This window comes from Lissotriton vulgaris, chromosome 7 (assembly GCF_964263255.1).
Source record: "Lissotriton vulgaris chromosome 7, aLisVul1.2, whole genome shotgun sequence".
Taxonomy (NCBI): domain Eukaryota; kingdom Metazoa; phylum Chordata; class Amphibia; order Caudata; family Salamandridae; genus Lissotriton; species Lissotriton vulgaris.
Window position 1 is genome coordinate 1,659,713,271 of NC_141695.1, and position 20,649 is coordinate 1,659,733,919.

Consider the following 20,649-nt stretch of genomic DNA (forward strand, 5'->3'; position numbering starts at 1 on the left):
AACCCCAACTCCTCCTGGCAGTTTTGCTCCCCCTTCATGTCCCTTTGAGGTGATTCAATTGGACTTCATCCATATGGAGCGATGCAATAACTTGAAGTACGTTTTAGTTGTGGTTTGCGCATTCTCCCGATGGATCGAGGCCTATCCTCTCAAAGACAATACTGCTTTGTCTACTGCGAAAATCCTACTGAAGGAATACTTTCCTCGGTACGGAATGCCTAGAGTCGTGTGGTCAGATAACGGAAGTGAGTTCGTGGGGAGTGTGATGAAGAGTGTGTGTAAGGGCCTTGGAATTAATCAGAAATTCCATAGCGCCAATCATCCCCAGTCAGCTGGTTTGGTTGAAGGGTATAACGGCACCCTTAAACTAAAGCTAGCAAAGATTCAGGCTACGACTGGTCTCTCGTGGCCTGACGCTTTACCTTTAGCATTACTGTCAACAAGGGCAACTGTACACTCCCGAGTAGGGCTCAGTCCCTATGAAATAGTGTTCGGTCGTCCTGCCAATGTTTGGGGGGTCCCTAGACCGGGTGTGTTCTGTGATCTTGAGTATCCAATGTTGATCGATTATCTTCATGACTTGACTGCTAAACTGAGGTTAATTCACCAACAGGTTTACGAAGCACTGCCGACGCAGACGGAGGGTCCAGGCCACCAGCTCCAGCCCGGAGATTGGGTGGTGACGCGCAACTTTTCGCGCAAGAACAATTTGGATCCCAGGTTCACTGGACCCTACCAGGTCCTCCTTGCCACGAGGACTGCTGTTCATCTTGAGGGACGGAAGAATTGGGTGCACGCCACCCACACCAAAAAAGTCCCTATTCCGTTGCCGGCAGACTCGTGGGTGAGGAGAGGCATTGCATCAACTGAAACCGAAGGATTGCCGGCGTTTGTACCCTTCAGTGACGCACAACCTGTCGGAGAATCCTCAGTGCAGCAAAAAGACACTGTTGAACATTTGTCATCAAAACACTCAAGACCAGAACATTCAGCTGATCAACAGGACGCTGTCCCTTCGACGGATCCTTTGTTTGACGAACAGACACGTCCTGGGAAAACCCGATACTTTTTGCGATCTAGCACCAGAGACTAATAAAAGATCCTGTTTTGTCCCTTGACAACTGCATTATCCCGTTTTCCACGATCAGTTTGAACACTCGTATCATTGTAATTATTTTGTATATATTCATTGAGCTTCGTTCCTTATACTTTTTGCTTCCACAGCTGCAGAGACATTTTTTCGCATATATATATTAGTGAAATAAAGGCCGTAGGGCCGCGTGTGTACTTCCTTCTGGTTAGTAGGTCTTGACACTAGGTTAAAGACCGTCGGTTCCTGGGAACTCCTAGGGATTGACTGCTGCTACACAGAACGAAGTGCGTCAAGAAACGTTGCGGACGGTTGTAGGGAATGGCGTTCTCGAAGCTGATGAACTTGGAAGAAGCTCAGGCGCAAAGATTTAAGTTACAGCAACTCAGTCGTACCAAATGTTTTTTGTTCCAAATATTTGTATTGTTTTTGACTGTTTCTGCATTATTGGCGGGTGGGGTGTATTACACGATGTTTTACTTTTTACCTTCTGCCATGCCTACTCCTACCCCTGACCCTAAACTTACCTCCACTACTTCTCCTCATTCTTTTCATATCTTACCTGAACACGAGCAGGCTAGACGTGCAGAATTCCGCAACAATTCCTTTATTCAGCTCCTTCATCAGCATCAGTTAGTGGTTAACACTACTAATTGTTGGGTGTGTGGGTTGATGCCACATACCACGGATAAGGGAATTCCATATCTGGTGTTACCGTATAGTTCCCAAGGGTCTGCTCGAGCATTTCAAACAATGTTTCGAAGCGCACTAGGTTTCCACCCCATTCGAGAACCACGTTCCCCCTACTCTGGTCCTACCTCGTACCAGAAACCTTTGTCTATAGCAATTGAAGACTTAGATAGCGATATCTATGATCCCTCGCTTATTCCTGAAGAAGAGGTACAAGCCTATAGGGTCCTGAGTAGAGGCGAGTATAGTGTGTTCACTAGTGAAAAACAGCTTAAAAGCTCGCCTCCGATATGGGTCGTACCCCACATTGGTAATTTTTGTTTAATGGGTCGTGGCCGAAGATCGAAAGCCCGACTTGGAGAGAGTGCTTGCACTGAAAATTACATTCTGCCGATGGTCTCGTCCCCTGTGTTTCTGGCCGCCAAGGGTACATACTTTATCTGTCATGATCGTGCATATGCATGGTTGCCCTCTGACTTTATGGGCTCATGCTTCATCGCAAACTTGTTGCCTCCGACGTTCACTGTAGATGCAGATTATCACAAGACTAGAGTTGTGAGAGGCGTAATTAGCGAAGAGGATACTGCCGATCAAGAGGCAGGAGACTTTTTCAAGGGTTTCCTCCCGTTTTGGGGACCTATGGTTAATAGTAGGAACCTGAGACAGTTGACTCGAGTGGTAGAATCGACAGCTAATATTACTGCCAGTGCCCTTGGTAATATCACCACAGAACTCCAGGCGGATAGACTTATGACGTTACAAAACCGTATGGTTTTAGACGTGATCTTAGCAGATCGAGGTGGGGTATGTAAGGTGATCCATTCGAGCTGCTGTATTTTCATTCCTGATAATGCTCCGACCGTTTATCAAGCCATCTCAAAGTTGCATAAGATCTCTGAATCCATACACGTGGATGTAGGGGATTGGACGCTACTTGGGTGGTTTTGGGGCCTGATGTCGACTTGGGGTTGGAAGATTCTGATGATCATCGGAGTCGTTGTGGCGTTCCTGTTCACGTGTTGCCTTTGTGTGCAGTGCGGTCCTGCCTTATGTGGCCTTTGTGCTACAACGTGTATGAGACAGCCACCTGTTACCAAGGGGACTCGGTTGGACAGAGCTATGCTACAGCAACATCTAGATGGTCTGATGAATATCGAGTATGATTCCGACTAGTGCTTGCCTACATGAGGGCAAAAGGAGCGTCTGAGGTTCCGTGACTATTGTAAGTGGTGTTTTCGACTCGCACGAATATGGTCGAGTCTGGTATCTATGAACCGCAAATGACGAGTTTAGTAAGTGTGCGCAGTTTCGCTGTGCTAACTTAAACCGTTTGTTTGTTATGTGGGTTTTTCATCTGTACCCACGGGTTCCATCTTAGATACGGCATCCATTTTGTCTCTTGCCCTCAAGTAGCCAGCGAACGGACGTCGTCCGCTTCGCGACCCTGGGACTCCCAAGATATTTGCGGAAGACACATGTCCTTTGTAAGTGTCTTTATGATGAGGGGGATGATACTGTAAGGCAGATGGCCCCGCTCGAGGCTCATCTTGCCGTGCCGGTTTATTGTCTCAGCCGTGCATCTCATTAGGCACGTCTCTTTGATGCCTGTAGCTCGTGTTTCCCGATACCTCCCCTTTTACACCCTTTCCGATCTCCCCACTGTCTCCATCTTCCTTTGCACCTGTCTTTGTTTCTATTTCGATCTGTTTTACTGCCGATTGGAATGCACTAATGTTGGGAAGATGGGTTTTTACAGTTGGGAACCGCCAAATGTTTCCGCACTTATGTTCCGGACCTTGTGTGTATCAAAGTGACCAAAGCGACCCCTCTGGGGGATAATTGTGGGAACCGGGTTGTAAACCTTTGTCTGCTATGCAACCCTATGGGAAAATCGTGTATAAAAGGAGCGATCCACAGAACCAATTTGAAGCAGTCTCCCCAAGTTGCACGTGTTGTACTTGTCGTGACTTCTGTGTTCCCTGCAGTAAATAAACCTTGAATCTTTGACGCCGAAGGAAGTGTCCCGTGTCTCTGTCATTCGTACGCCGGAACAGGCAACCCACGAAGGTTTCAGGTGTTGTCCCCTGGCACCGCTGGGTCTTAAAGAACCCAGTCCTTCAGTTCTCCGCCTCTCCCATGTGGCCCCCCATCCCAGGAGGGATGCATCCGTCACTACTACGTGCTCCGGTTGGGGTATGGAGAAGGATCTGCCGCTGACCCAATCGCGGTCTGTGAGCCACCACTGCAACTGATTCGTAGTGCCCTCCGAGATTAGGACGTGGTCGGACAAGTTGCCCTGATGCTGTGCCCACTGAAACTTCAGGTCCCAATGCAGAGCCCGCATCCGCCACCTGGCGTGATGCACCAGAAGGATGCAGGAGGCCATCAGCCCCAGAAGCCGCAGCGTCAACCTGACCAAAACTCGGGATAAAGGCTGAAAGATCGGACTCAGAGCCTGAATATCCTGAACCCGCGGTCGGGAGGATAAACCTGAAACTGCAACGAGTGCAGAACCGCTTTGATGAAAAGGAGCTTCTGAGAGGGGCTCAGGTGCGACTTCGGAACATTGATGGAGAACCCCAGCGAGTGCAGGAGGACGGCCATAGTCTGGAGGTGGGAGACGACTGTCTAGGCCGAGCCTGCCTTCAACAACCAGTCATAAAGATAGGGGAAGACCGAAACCCCTGATCTGCGCAGATGAGCTGCGACCACCGCCATCACTTTCATGAACACCCGAGGGGCACTGGCGAGGCCGAAGGGGAGCACGGTAAACTGAAAGTGCCTGTGGTCTACCATAAACCGCAGGTAGCGCCGGTGGGCCGGCAGGACGGGGATGTGAAAATATGCGTCCTGCAAGTCCAACGCTACCATCCAGTCTCCAGGGTTTAAGGCAGCCAGGACCTGAGCTAAAGCCAGCATCTTGAACTTCTCCTTCTGGAGGAAGCGGTTGACGCTCGGAAGGTCATAGGGCGCATACCTCCTTTGCCTTTCTTGGCTACCGGAAAGTAGTGGGAGTAGCAACCATGTCCTACTTCTGGCCCAGGAACGCGCTCAATGGCCCCCTTGGCCAAGAGGGCCATAACTTCCTCCTGCAGAAGTTGCAAGAGATCCCCTGACATGCGGTGGTACTGCGGTGGCATTGCTGGAGGGGTCGCCTTGAAGGGGAGGGATTAGCCCCTTCGGACGATTTGCAGCACCCACCTGTCTGACATGATGGAGTGCCAGTGGAGGAGGTGATGGCAGACCCTGCCGCCCACTGGTGTCGAATGGGCGTGAAAGCTTGGACTAGGAAGTCTTTGAGGCAGATGCTGTGGGAGTGGATGTGGACTGACCTTGCCGTTGTCCCCCGGCACTGCCAAGGCAGTTACCACGTCCGTGGCCCCGCTGAGGCTGGTTCTGCGGCCTATGGCTGGCAGGACGTGTGGGGGTGCCTATTCCTTGGCTACGAAAGGGGCGAAAAGCAGAAGTCTGCTGGCGCTGGCCTGACAGGCCCAAGGACTTGGCCTACCCCTGGAGTCCTTGTAACGCTCAAGCGCACTGACTGCTTTGTCGCCAAAGAGGCGTCGGCCATCAAAGGGCATGTCCATGAGCGTGGCCTGGACATCCCCCGAGAAATTGGCGTCCCTCAGCCAGGCGAGGTGGCGAACCGCCACTGTAGTTGAAATCGCCCTTTTCCAAAGAGTCTGTGGTATCCAGTCCACATCTGATCGAGTAATGTGCCGCATCCCGCCCCTCTCCAAGGGCTTGGGCGAGCCGTGCCCGGGCCTCCTCCAGACACTGGGGCAGCACATCCGAAACTGTGTCCCACAAAGAGTGGGTATAACGGCCCAAAAGGCAAGCGGTGTTGATAGACCACAACCCCAAACTTAATGAGGAGAACAGTTTCTTCCCAAACTGATCAAAGCTTTGGATTCCCGATCCATGGGAGCAGTTGGGAATGCGGTCTGGGATGTAAAGGCCTGAATCACCAGGCTCTCGGGGGTGGGGTGCACGGACAGAAAGCAAGGTCGCCCGGAGCCGGGCGGTGGCGTCGGGCCATGTTCCGATCCACAGGAGCACTGTGGTGGGCTTGGACCAGGTTCCCATCAGAACGTCCTTGAGGGCTGCATTAAACGGCAGTAGAGGCTCCGAGGAGCTTACGGGCAGCTGAAGCACCTCAGTGAGGAAGTTAGTTCTCACGGCCGCAGCAGGGAGCTCAAGAGCCAAGGCCTTGGCAACCCTGCTCAACACCACACCATAAGTATCACCCTCCTCCATAGCCACGGAGGGATGAGAGATGAATCCAGTGTCAGGCGAAGTATCCAAACCACTGGCCTCATCTAGCTCATCTGCCCAGTCCTGGCTCAACTAGCAGTGCTGTGCCAGATGGTCCTCAGACCCCTCCCAGTCCCCCCTTCATCCGTGTCCTGGCAAACAGGCTGGAATGACGGAGCCGGGTCTTAGGTGAAGGCCTCACCCATTGACCCCGGACCAGGGCTTAAACTGGGGCCGAAGTCGTCCGAGGACGGCGCCGGGAGCAACACCATCGGGGTGTCGACCCGCCAGGGCCCCGAGTCGGGTCTGCGGAGCCCGAAGGCGCGCTGACAGGCCTCGACGGAGGGAAGTGAGTCCTCAGGGCCACGAGGAAATCGCGTATCTCCTCCGGCGTCTCTCGCAGGCCAGGGACCGGAGGGTATGGGCCTGGGAGCGACGCCTGCGGCTCCGACGAATCCACGCGGGCGGTGTCGCCCGAACCCTCAGCCGCGTCGTGTGAACGGCGAGGGGAGTCCGAAGAGCGATGTTGCCTCTTCGACTTCTTTTTAGAATGCCTCGACTTACCGTAGGACTTACAGCCCGACGAGTGGTGGTGATGACTCGACGAGCCGACTGCCGGATCTCGAGTAGCGCGCGGGACCGCTACCGCCTAGCTTTCGACGTCAAGGCCCGGCAGTCGGGCCCGACTTGTCATCGTGGTCAGCCCCGAGGCAGTAGAGACACCGGCGGTGTGGGTCGGTCACCGACATCAGGCGGTGACAGGCATTGCACAGCTTGAAGCCAGGCATCCCTACGGCACCAGGAGTCGAAGTCGACTCGAAAAAAAGAGATCCAAAATAGATCAAAAAGTTGGTCAAAAATTGACTAAGAGTACTGCTCTTCCCGGATCTGCGCTTGCTGGCGCGGAAAAAAGAAGAACTGAGGTCAGCGCGCGAGGGCGGCGTCTAAGTACTCCGACGACGTAATCCTGGCGATCAGGACGCTGGCGACGGACGCGGAGCCACAGACGACGCCTATCGACGTTGCAAGGGTACTGCTGACGAAAACTTTCGGGATCCAGTCTGACGCCTGGGGATATTCTAAGGTAAGGATTCTATAACTAACTTGTTTCTTTCAGATTTCTTGTGTTATTGCTTCTTGAACTCACTTGAGGATTCGGAGTGGGATGGTGACCTCTCTTGGAAATGCGAGAATGCATCCGAATCCTGGACGTTGACTGTGCCTTTCCGCAGTGCTCAGTATGGTTTGGCCTCACAGTCTCTGATGGCCTTAGGACTCATGTGAGCTCATTCGCTGCATTACTCTGAGTCATGTAAGGAGCCCAAACACGTGGCATCCCTCCTGAGGGTCAGTCAGTAATATCTGTTTGCGGCAATTGTTGTAGAGTTTAGACTCTTCCGTTGACTTGTCCCTTGCACACTCAAAAACAAATATTAGGAAAGCTATTCTGTCAGGTGACTGAATTCAAGGGAGCAAGCCCCAGATCCACGTCAAAAGGCTTTTTAAAAAAAGGAACAGATGTTGATGGTTGATGTGTGAAGGTGGGGGGTTTCTAGTGGCCCAGACGACATTTACTAGATGGGACGGAACCCCCTGTGAGGATATTGCTGAGAAACTATCTCCAGATCCAGTCATGTATCTGGGGATAGTCACACAGCTAGGACCCACGGCTAGCAGTATCTGCCTGAAAGCCTACAGGGCTTTATAAAAGTTTAGGGAGATGCCATGTGGCTGCTCTGTATAGGTCCATTAAGAAGAGCAATGGAACACTGTCCTTGATGCTGCCATAGCCCTTGTTGATCTACCATGTATTCCTAAGGGGCAAAAAACTTTCGGACTCCGGTGTAGGATTCCTCATAGTAATGGCTGAAAAGAGGAAAACTGACTCCGAGTAATGGAATTGTAATTGTAATTGTAATTGTAAAGGTTCTTCTATAGCGCATGGCTACTCGGAAGCATCCCAGCGCTTAGTACTAACCAGAGGAAAATAGATATCAGAAAGTGCAGAGGCCTAACGTATCTAGATCTTAGGGAACAGTACAGTTTTTAGCTTTTTGCGAAATGCGAGTAAGTTAGGCTCTTGACGGAGAGGTGGAGGGAGAGCATTCCATAATTTAGCCGCATTTTGCAAAAAGAGGCGGCCCCCTGTGCGGGCCCTGTTGATCCTGGGAATTATTAGAAGGTTTTGCTGGTTTGAGCGAAGATTCCTGGGTGGTTTATATGGCCTGATCATGTCATTTAGAATGGGAGGGCCCTTCCCATAAAGAGTTTTATGGACCAGACAAAGGGTTTTGAAGTGAACCCGCTCCCTTATTGGAAGCCAATGCAAGGTCCTCAGCGAAGGTGCAGCTGATGTATGGTGGCTGGTACCCGTACGTAACCTCGCTGTGGAGTTTTGGGCAGTCTGGAGTTGCCGAGTAACCGAAGCGGGGGCTCCTAGGTAGAGCGCATTTCCATAGTCCAGCCTAGATAGAATAAGGGACTGGACTATGGTTTTCTTGGCTGCTTCGGGTAGCTGAGGGAGGATTTTACGAATTGTCTTCAACAGGCCAAAGCAGGTGGCCACTGTCTTTCTTGCCTGGGTTTTAAAAGACAACTCCATATCCAGCCAGAAGCCGAGGCTTTTTATCTCGGACTTTGGAATAGGCCCAAGCCCCATGCAGGAGGGCCACAGTGTGGAATTATTAAATGTGGCTTTTTTCCTAGTAGCATCAGCTCAGTTTTCCCCCCATTCAACTTCAGATGGGACGCATCCATCCATTTCGCAACCGCCTCCAGGCAGCTGCAAAGGTTGATCGGAAGGGGTTCCACCTGATTTAAGGAGACAACTAGCTGAGTGTCATCAGCATAACTTACTAACTGGATTCCAAAGGGGGCCAACCCCTCTGCCAGAGGCGCCATGTACACATTAAACAGTGTGGGGCTAAGGGAAGAACCCTGTGGTACCCCACACTGTAATGGCACTGGAAGGGAGCAGCTGTTCTCTGAGAAAACCTTAAAAACTCTGTTGCTAAGAAAAGACTCGAGCCACATAAGGGCCTTGCCCGTGATTCCAATCCTTTCAAGGCGGGATAGAAGGACACGGTGGTTAACCGTGTCGAAGGCGGCGCTGAGGTCCAGGAGGATAATGGCCGCGCTGCCACCTGCGTCCAAAATCCTCCTGGAATCCTCAACCACCCTCAACAGTGCTGTCTCGGTTCCCTGTCCTCTCCGGAATCCTGTTTGAGTAGGGTGTAGCAAATCATGGCTCTCCAAATAAAATGCCAGCTGTTTATTCACCCATTTTTCGGTAAGCTTACTGATGCCAGGGAGAAGGGAAATGGGGCGGTAGTTGGAAAAATCGTCAGGGTCGAGATTTGGTTTTTTCAACAGGGCCCTGACCATGGCCAACTTCCAGTCTTGCGGTACTATACCTGACTCCAGCGAGGTGTTAACTAAGTTGATAATGTGCTTGCTGACGTGGGGCAGAGCCAGGTTTAAAATGGTCATAGGGGCAGGATCGAGCGGGGAACCGCTCTTTATGGAGTTAAAGAGAGGGGGTAAAAGTTCTGCACTGAGTGGAGAGAAAAATGAGAGGTGAGGCGGAGTAAAATCAATATCACCTACCGGAGAGGGGATTAGTTCAGCCATAGATAGGGGGGGAAGAGAGAGAAGGATATTTTGGATTTTTGTGGCAAAAAAGCTTGCTAGTTTATTGCAGCGAACACCAGATTCCTTGGGGGATAGTGCTGATGATGGCGGGTCTGGGACTTTTAACAGAGTTTTAATTATCTTGAACATCTCTCTAGGGGCATTAGCAGAATTTTCAATTTTTTCTGCATAAAAGGTAGATTTGGCTATGTTGAACGCAGATTTATATTTCTTTATAGTAGATCTGTATTTATTTTTCTTCTCCTCGTCGAAATGTTTTCGCCACTGCCTCTCCTCCCATTTGCATTTCTGTTTAAGGGACCTTAGGTCTGAATTAAACCAGGGTTGTTTATTGGGGCCTTTTTTATTTGTGATACATTTTTTTGGGAGCACGCTATCCAGTGATTGTTCAATTACCAGTAAATTAACCATGTATCACCTTACAACCAGCAGAGGCAGACTACACAGATCTTTTTAGTAACACTTTGCACTGACAAGAATATCAACAGCACCACACGCTAAAGCCAGAGACCTACAGCACCGCATGCTAAGGCAACCCATAGTATGCAGTATACGGATACACAGATACGGTGTACTCTTATTTATTGTGATGGGATAGCATGTATTTGCATATTGCTTTTAGGCTGAAAATGTATGCCGTTCTAGTCACAGGACTATACCAAAGCCTATATGGTGTGTGTTATAAATAGTTTCAGCTTAAATAACACTATTCTGTCACACACCCGTGTATGAACAACTTGTTCACGGTGTCACAATACAATCGGTAATAGCCACCAAAAAGTATATAATTTGGCTTTCCAACTCAATTGCTGTCAGTACAGAAAAAAAACTAAAAAACAAATTGTAAATTCTTACATACTCCTCATCTTTTCCACCGAGGCTGGCCTCATAGGTGAGGGAATAGGCACATCTGTTGTTTTCCTGGTTCTTGTTGTAGTAGGTTGGTTTGGTCTCCCTTTCAGTTTCTTATTTGAATGTTCAGCTGCCGGTTTATCAAGATTTTTCCTAGTTTGGCTCAGCTTTTCCACAACATTGTGATGCTGCAGTTAAATATCAAGCGTATATAACACAGTTTAGAGTTTACTCACAATTGATTTAAATTATGTAGTATTGGTCTAACTTTAGAATTGGTTTTGGCACATGCAAGCAAGATAGTACACACATAGTAGCATATAAATTAAGAAAATTCTCAAAACAAAGATAACCCCAATAACGTATACAAGAATCTATTGTATTTATGTTAATATCTAGAATCATTGAAACTCACGCAGTGTGGCGCAACTGTTCAAAAGTGACTTTGGCGTTATTTGTCTCATTCAGCACCATGAGTCTTGTGTACTAAAACGTGTGCTGTCGCTTGTCTGGCGGGCACTCTTTTGTACGGCTCTTTGAACGGTAAATAGATCGACGCAATGCTTTACGTCGTTTTGAGCCACACGAACGCGCACACAAGCAAGCTACCAGAAATAACCTCCCACATAACGAATTATAGGGAAGTTGTGTTACATGCGTCAAACCGTAAAATATACAAAAGAAGCAGCACCATTAAAATTGATTGAAATCGCCCTATTTGGAGGAACGAGGGCCTGGAGTAAATATCTTTCCAGTGTAAATAGCAAAGGACGCCGATAAATAAGTGCAAATTATTCAAAAACTAGAAGCCAACAGAATAAATAATGGATGCGCACTACATGTAAGAATCAAGGTGAAGCTGTAACAGGTGGCTGGAATTGTTTTCACCTTGAAGCATTTGCTGTGCACAGCCCCTCATTTAAGGTGAACTGTTTTAAGATTAAGAGCATCTTTAGACCACTAACCCACTACATTGCACTAAACATCTGAGTGACACTGCTCCTGCCTATACCGACTCCGCCTTTTCAGTTCTTGCCAACAGACATCTTTTGTTGTGCGATACAAACTATTGCCATCGAACAACATACACCACATTCCACAAAACACACAAATAGAAATACAGAAAGGGGATTTTGAATGGCCCATTTCAGGCATTCACTACTATCGTTCATCAGGCTTTAGGCACTGTCTATAAGGGACGTCCATTAACACTGGTGTTGTGTCATGGAAGGGGCGCAACTGGACCCGAACTTTGGGGAGTTGGTGGGGGTGGGGGGGGGGGGCTAACACTTGCAGCAATGAGTCAGGACAAGCATTTCCAGAAATGGGGTTGGAGGTATACTCATAGCCAATATTAGAAAAAGAAGTGACAAACTGTCAATCAATCAATAAATCAGGGGTTTGTAAAGCGCACTACTCACCCGTTAGGGTCTCAAGGCGCTGGTGAGGGGAGGGGGGGGACGGGGGGGGGGGGGTTGCAGCTCCGTTGGGGTCATTTGAAGAGCCAAGTCTTGAGGTCCTTTCTGAATTGGTGAAGGGTCGGACTACGCCAGAGGTGACAGGGGGACATCGTCCTAGGTCTTAGCTGCGAGGTAGGAGAAGGACCTTCCTTCTACCTGCTCTCTTCCTGTTGAAGTGTGAAACGGTGAGCGGAGGCTTCTCTTGGGGGCATGGAAGGAGAGGCGGTTGTTGAGGTATTGTGGTCCGATGTTGCGGAGGGCCTGGTAGGAGTGCGTGAGCCGCTTGAAAGTTATTCTTTCGACTGGGAACCGGTGGAGGTGTTTGGTGATGTGGTTGTGCTGTAGGATATAGAAGATTAGTCTGGTGGCAGCGTTCTGGATGGTCAAGAGTTTGCGGAGGAGTTTTTTGTCGATTCCGGTGTAGAGGGTATTGTCGTAGTCCAGTCCGCTGGTAATGAGGGCGTGAGTGACAGTTTTCCTGGAGTCGGAGGGTATCCATTTGAATGTTTTGCATACTATGCAGAGGGTGTTTAAGCATGCAGAGAAGACGGCATTGATCTGGCGATTCCTAGTGAGCGATGAGTTCAGTATGATGCAGAGGTTATGTACATGGTCTGTCGGTGTGGGTGGGTTTCCGAGGGCCGGGGGCCACCAGCTCCGGGGGAGCTGAAGATGAGGACTTCTGTTTTCATTGAGTTGAGTTTCAGACAGCTGTTCTTCATCTAGGTTGCGAGGGCTTTCATCCCTTCTTGGAAGTTGTGCTTGGTGATGTCGGGTTCCGTGGTGAGGGAGAGGATGAGCCGGGTATCATCGGCGTAAGGGACAATGTTGAGCCCATGGTATCTGACGATGGTTGCGAGGGGGGTCATATAGACATTGAAGAGGGTGGGGCTGAGGGAGAATCCTTGGGGTACACCACATCTGTTCTCTGTCGGTTCTGAGAGGAAGGTCAGGAGTCTTATTTTCTGTGTTTTGCCCATGAGGAACGAGCATATCCAGTCTAGGGCCTTTCCTTGGATGCTGGTGTTGTGGAGTCTGGTGGCCTGTGTGCAGTGGGAGACAGTGTTGAAGGCTGCTGATAGGTCCAGGAGTATGAGGACTGCCATTTGGCCTTGGTCGAGGAGGGCGCATATGTCATCTGTGGAGGCGAGGAGGACGTTCTTAGTGCTGTGGTTGCTTCGGAATCCATATTGGGAGGTGTCTAGGATGTTGTTGGCTTTGATGAAGTACGCTAGCTGGGTGTTGATAGCTTTTTCGATGACCGTGGCTGCGAAAGGAAGCAGGAAGATGGGCTTGAAGTTCTTGAGGTCCGTTGGGTCAGCAGAGGGATTCTTTGGGAGGATGTTGACTTTGGCACGCTTCCAGGTGTCGGGAAATGTGGCGGCTCGAGGGTGCAGTTGATGGTACGGCGTAGCTTGGGTGCGATGGGTGTGGTGGCCCTGTGGAAGGTGTGTGGTGGGCAGAGGTCTGAAGGTGCTCCAGAGTGGACGCTCTTCATGGTCTGTAGGGTGTCTTTTGTCATGAGTGGGGTCCAAGTAACTAGGGTCTGTTGGGTGGCGTCGCTGGAGGTGGGGGTTCTTGCGGTGCAGAGTCTTGGTTGTCGAAGTTTTTGTAGAGCGTCTTGATCTTGAGGTGAAAGTAGGAGGGGAGTCTGTAGCAGAGGTCTTGGGATGGAGGAACGTCTGATGTTTTGCTGTTGGGTTTGGCAAATTCCTGGAAGATGGGGAAGAGTTACTTGGAGTTGTGGGCATTGGAGAGGATTCTGTCTTGGAGGAAGTTCTTCTTTGTGGATTCGATGAGTTGTTGGTGTGCTGCGGTGGCTCTTTTGTAGGCGGTGCATGTCCCCAGAGTTTTGCTGTTTCTCCACGTCTTTTCCAGTCGTCGGCAGGAGCGTTTGGATTCTTGGAGTGCCGCAGTGAACCAGTTTGCTTTCTTTTTGTGTTGTCTTGTAGTCTTTTGGAGGGTGGAAGTGTGTTGGTGCAGCTGGCGATCCACTGGTGGAGGTTGCTTGCCACGGTGTTGGAGTCTGTCTTAGTTGGGGGTAGAGTGCAGGTGAGAGCAGAGGGGAAGTGTTTTCCGGAGACTTTGTTCCACATTCTGAGTGGGAGGCGGCACGTGTGCTTGTGTGGGGTGAGTTTTTTGAAAGAGAAATGGTTGCAGTAGTGGTTATTCCAGAGCAGTTTCATGGTGTGGCTGAAGAAGATGCTGTTTCCTCCTGCAAAGAAGGGGTCCAGTGTCTGTCCTGCTGTGTGTGTGGGGGCAGAGACAAGTAGCTTCAGCCCTATGTTGGTGAGGTTCTCTAGGAGGGTGGTGGTGTTGGGGTCGTCGTGGTTCTCCAGGTGGAAGTTTAGGTCTCCAAGTAGTATGTAGTCTGTGGAGGTGAATGCTTGGAGTGCGATGAGGTCAGCGATGACGTTGGTGAATGGAGCGCAGGGGGGCAGGCGGTCTGTAGACGAGGGTTCTGCACAGCGTCGTTCTGGGGTTGAACTGGATCTGGAAGTGGATGTGTTCCATGGGGGAGGCGAGGCGTCTTTCGAGTCCGTGGTCATCATGTGAAGGGAGCTTTTGTAGAAGATGGCAAGACCTCCTCCTGGGCGGCTAGGGCAGTCTTTTCTCAAGATCTTGTATTCGTCAGGGATGGCGGTTGCGATGTCAGGTGCGGAGCTGGAGTTGGTCCAGGTCTCTGTGAGGAAGGCGATGTTGGGCCTGTGAGTGTTGAGGAGGTCCGAGATTTCTATGGTGTGTATGTGCAGGGAGTGCACATTGAGGGGGATGCAGTTCAGTGGTTTGTATGCACTGGCATCCGGTGGGCTGGGTTAACTGCTGAGTTCCGGAGGTGAGTGAAGGTGTAGCAGCAGTGTCGGCAGGAGATCAGGCCGTGGGTGTTGCTCAGCGTCAAGAGCTGGCAGTTGTTGCTGCGTCTGGGGTTGAGAGCGTGGAGGGTTCTGTGGTCGTAATGGTGGGCGACCAGGATCCCTGGTGCTGGTCACCGTCAAGTTGCGGATGGGCGCAGATGGGCTTGTCTTTGGTGTGCCTACTGTGTGTGATCGCTGTGCGGGCGCACAACGGCCACCATTAAGTAAGGGTTAGGGGAGGGCGATCAGCTGGGAGGTGGGAGCAACATGCAGGGGGGAGGGGCTGCAGGGGCAGCAGCGTCAGGGAGCGTGGGAAGAGGGACAAAAAAGAGCCAAAAGGGGCAAAAGAGAAAAGAGGCAAATGAGAAAAGGAGCAAAAGAGACAAGAGGCAAAAGTGAAAAGCCAAAACCAGAAAGAGCAAGAAAGGATAAGAGCAAGGCAGAGGGTGTAAAAAGAAAACGAGCCAGACAGAATGAGCACAAAGAGAAAATGGGCGCAAAGTACACAGAACTGGGGGAGTAGCAGAATAGCAGGGTGCTCTTCCACTAGACCACCAGGAATGAGACACAGGAAGGAGCCTGCGGGTGGAGGAGGGCCTCTCTGCACTTTAAACATATTATACAAACCTGGTATTATAACAAACATGTTTTTGAAGTTTTTACACAGTTTCTAGTCTACTCATAGTTCTCTTTAATAAGCAGGTTGAGTGCATTAACACCTTAAAAAATAGCTTGTGCAAATTTAAATCCATAGCACGTATGACAAGTTTTCACAAAGTTATCTCTAAACAACACCGCTTTTGCCAATTCACTGATTCATTTTGTAGCAGGAATGTTTGCTTGTCAAATATTTATTACTGCAAGTCCAGAAAAATGCTCCTGATCCATTGTCGGCTGAAGGTACAATTTTAGTTTACACAATGGGATGTCGCAAAATATTAATGGGTGAGGCTGCCCTTATATACAGGTCTCAAATATTAGGCTTAGTGACAGTGCTCACTTTGAGCTGGTGTTTTCAATTAGAACTCTCTTGCTCTCCTTTTTCGTGTTCTGCCTCATTACTCCTCATTAGACTTTGGTCCAGAACAAAAGAGAAAAACATGAAAGGGGGAAGATAAAGATGGAAAACCTGTGACAAAGGGAGTACGCAGAGGTCAAAAAGAACCTGCAAGAGTGAGCTAAAGACCTTTAAGAAGCAAAGCTTAGAGGAGGGCTTTGACTACTCCCATATGTTAGTTACCTAGAGTACAGTTTTTTATCTGTCAGCGGGTGTGTGCTGCCATCCAGAAATAGTGCTCGTCATTCTCCCGTTGGCTCCTGAGGGAAGTTTGGTCACTTAAAAATACATAATTATGTGGCACTTTGCAATGGGAGGACTTCTCTGACATGCTGTCATTCTATAGGCTAATAATATTGCTGAAACTTCATGACTTGCTTACTGTGTGCATCAATTGCAGTGTGGACTGTGTTTTTTTATTGAAAGGCTAATCATATTGGCGAATAGAGCTTCTCAGTAAGGATGTTCCCTCATTCAAAATGGCCATGGCATTCACCATAATCCTGCAAGGACATCTGTGCATGTTTTTTTCCCTCCCATTTGCATTTGTGCTGCGCAGAATAAACAGTTTGTTCTGCCTTTTCATCTTGATGATCCGATGGACAGACCAGTTGCAGAAGTCCCAAGAGCCTCATGCCCATCCTTCCTCCAACACCAACTCACTGTCTCAGGTCTCTCTCCCCTACTGCAGCAAACCGCACAAAACCGGCTCCCATCAGCTAAGTGAGCCAGATTCAGAGAGTTGTTGGGCTAGGTCAAAACACATGACACCATTTTTTTTACTATAAATCAAGAACCATTACAGGCCACTACTGAAATGTAAGCAAGTATATCCATTTTAACATTAGACAAAGCTTTCAGTTCATTGTCAGATCTATGCTCCTGTCCTTTCGCAGACACAATGCCCACTCTACTGATAAACTGCCCCCTCTGCACTCTGCCAATTCTGCTCACTAATGTAGATGAAAGGGTTTTTGTGTCCTCTACAATCAATAATGCACTGTATTTACACACCTTAATTACATGAAATGGTTATATTTCCTATCATGAATCCAAACACTACTCTATGAAATTTTTCCCACAGTGTCAACAGTACACATCTTTGCATATGAAAATATTTCAAGCAAATAAATATTGATCTAAAAATATACAAATTATCATTTCATTTTATGTAGAGGACATTCTTTCCTTTTCTGGCATAGTTCTGGAAATTCTATATAATACGCGAGTTTCGGCTGTACGCCTTCATCAGGAAGCCATGTACATAAACCATGAGATCTCGTCGCACAAGTTACTTATCTTCGGTAACGATATATCTGTAAGAAACAGTAGTTAATGTAAGATTCCTTACCTTAGAATATCCCCAGGCGTCAGACTGGATCCGGAAAGTTTTGCGTAGCAGTACCCCTGCGCGTCGGTAGGCGTCGTCTGTGGCTCCGCGTCAGTCGTCGGCATCGTTGGTGCCGGGATGACGTCGTCAGAGTACTTAGACGCCGCCCTTGCATGCTGTCAGTTCTTATGCACACCTTTTCCGCTCCAGAAACGCAGAGCCATGATAAAAAGAGCCATTAAACTAGGGTCCTCAAATGGAAGAACCTTAACCCTAGATATTGGTTCGCAGAACGGGGAGGATGGGTGGGACAGTTAGGAATCTAACACTAACTACTGTTTCTTACAGATATATCGTTAGCGAAGGTAAGTAACAGGTTAGTGTTAGATTCTTTTCCTTAGAATAGATACCCCAGCAATACCAACCCCGGTGGTGAGTCTGCGAACCAAGATCAGACTAGACAGTCCTGGAGAACAGAACGGCCGAAAAAGCCATCTCTGGGGACTTGGCTGCCAAGGCAGTAGTGTCTGGCGAACGTGTGCAGCGAGGGCCACGTAGCAGCTCGACAGATGTCCTGCAAGGGGACTCCCCGACCCAGGGCAGTAGTAGCCGCCTGGAGCTCACTCACTCTCCTGGCAGAGGTGATGACAACCAGGAATGCAGTCTTAAGAGTTAAAAGACGAAGAGGGCAATTGTGGGCAATTGTGAAGTGGCTCGAAAGAGCACACATCAAATAAGTCAGAACAAGGTTCAAGTCCCACTGAGGCATCACGAAAGGAACAGGAGGAAACATATGAGTGATGCCCTTCAAGAATCTATTTACAACAGGGGACTTGAAAAGAGAAGGCTGAACAGGAAGCCTTAAGAAGGCTGAAATGGCAGAGAGGTAGCCTTTGATAGTGCTCAGAGCAGAGCCCTGCTGGGCAAGAGAAAGAAGAGGAGAACCTCTGAAAACGGGGCAGAAAGGGGATCCACAGCCTTTGCTGTGCACCATGCCACAAATTTGTTCTACCTGCAGGCGTATACCGATTTTTTGGAGGGACGCCTGGCTGCCAGAATGACATCACAGACTTCAGGAGGCAAGTCAAATGGCCTCAACTGTCGCGGCTCAATCTCCATGCATGGAGGTGGAGACTGGACAGGTTCGGGTGGAGGACCGTCCCCTGCTGCTGCGACAGAAGGTCCTCCTGAAGAGGCAGACGAATCAGGGGATCGACTGACATGCTGAGAAGCTCGGGATACCAGTATCTTCGCGCCCAGTCCGGAGCCACAAGGATGACTTTGGCCCGGTCACGCCTGATCTTCTTCACCACTCTGGGCAGAAGTGGTACAGGCGGAAAGGCGTACAACACACCGCAGCTCCACTCGCGACGAAAAGCGTCACCTTAGCGAGTGCCGCCTTGGAAATTCCAACGCGCAGAACTGATGACATTGCGCGTTCTCTTCTGTGGCAAATAGATCTAACCAAGGCTCTCCCCACTGCTGAAAGAGACCTTGCGCCACGTCCGAGTTCAGACGCCATTCGTGATCCATCATGCACCGATGGCTGAGTTCGTCCGCCCTGGCACTCAGGGAACCTGCCAGGTGTTGAACCACCAGGGTGACAGAGCCTCCTGACGAATGGTCCTCGACCCCACCCCACCCTGTTTGTTGCAGTACCACATGGCGGTGGTGTTGTCCGTGAACACCTGCACTACACATCCCCGGACAGAGGGAAGGAAGGCTTTCAGTGCAAGCCGGATCGCCCGCAGTTCCAGAAGGTTGATGTGGAGCCGGGACTCTGCCGGAGACCAGAGGCCTCTGATCTCCGCCTCTCCTATGTGCCCCCCCAACCTAGGAGGGACGCATCCGTCACAACTATGTGCTCCGGTTGTGGGTAGGGAGAGGGATCTGCTGCTGACCCAATCGCGGTCCGTGAGCCACCACTGCAACTGTCTCACAGTGCCCTCCGAGATCAGGACGTGGTCGGGCTGGTTGCCCTGATGCTGGGCCCACTGAAACTTCAGGTCCCAATGCAGAGCCCACATCCGCCACCTGCTGTGATGCACCAGAGGGATGCAGGAGGCCATCAGCTCCAGGAGCCACAGCGTCAAACTGACCAAAACTCGGGATAAAGGCTGAAAGATCGGACTCAGAGCCTGAATATCCCGAACCCGCTGTTCGGGAGGATAAACCGGAAACTGCACCGAATCCAGAACCGCTCCGATGAAGAAGAGCTTCTGAGAGGGACACAGGTGTGACTTCGGCACATTGATAGAGAACCCCAGCAGGTGCAGAAGATCGGCCGTAGTCTGGAGGTGGCTGACGACTGTCTGGGGCGAGCCCGCCTTCAACAACCAGTCATCGAGATAGGGGAAGACCGACACCCCTAATCTGCGCACATGAGCTGTGACCACTGCCATCACTTTCGAGAACACCCGAGGGGCGCTGGTATGGCCGAAGGGGAGCGCGGTAAACTGAAAGTGCTCGTGGCCTACCGTGAACCGCAGGTAACGCCGGTGGGCCAGATGACGGGGATGTGAAAATATGCGTCCTGCAAGTCCAATGCTACCATAACGTCTACAGGGTCCAGGGCAGCTAGGACCTGAGCCAAAGTCAGCATCTTGAACTTCTCCTTCCGGAGGAAGCAGTTGACGTTCAGCAGGTCCAAGATAGGGCACAGGCCCCCTTTGCCCTTCTCGAAAGTAGTGGGAGTAACAACCACACCCTACTTCTGGCCCAGGAATGCGTTCGATGGCCCCCTTGGCCAAGAGGGCCGTAACTTCCTCTTGCAGAAGTTGCAAGTGATCCCCCAACACGCGGTGGTACTGCAGTGGCATGGCTGGAGGGGTCGCCTTGAAGTGGAGGGAGTAGTCAGTTTGGAGCACCCACCTGTCCGATGTGATGGTGCGCCAGTGGAGGAGATGATGGCGCACCCTGCCCCCCACTGGCGTCAAATGGGCCTGAAAGCTCGGACTAGGAAGGCTTTGAGGGGGATGCTGCGGGGGTGGATGTGGCCTGGCCTCGCCGCTGTCCCCTGGCATAGCCACGGCGGTCACCACGTCCGCCGCCGCGCTGGATGTTAGTCTGTGGCTCGTGGCTGGCTGTACATGAGGGGGCGCCCCTTCCTTGGCCACAAAAGGAGCGAAAGGCAGAAGTTTGCTGGCGCTGGCCTGACAGGCCCAAGGACTTGGCCGTAGCCCTGGATTCCTTGAAGTGCTCAAGCGCACTGTCTGCCTTCTCGCCAAAGAGGAGACGGCCATCAAACGGCATGTCCATGAGTGTGTTCTGGACATCAGCCGAGAAGTTGGCGGACCTCAGCCAGGCGTGGCGGCGAACCGCCACCGTCGTGGAAATCGCCCTGCCTAGCGAGACCGTGGTATCCAGCCCACATCGAATAGAGTACCGCGCTGCATCTCGCCCTTCCGCAA

General features: G+C 50.5%; 1 protein-coding gene across 1 annotated transcript in view; it reads right to left on the reverse strand.

The window, feature by feature from the left end:
* The window catches only part of SYCP2 (synaptonemal complex protein 2), a 3,993,018-nt gene that overhangs the window by 1,374,456 nt on the left and 2,597,913 nt on the right, over positions 1 to 20,649 (reverse strand). The window contains exon 34 of the mRNA XM_086932653.1: positions 10,545 to 10,725. Coding sequence (XP_086788779.1) covers positions 10,545 to 10,725 — 181 coding nt within the window. The remainder of the gene's footprint in view (positions 1 to 10,544; positions 10,726 to 20,649) is intronic.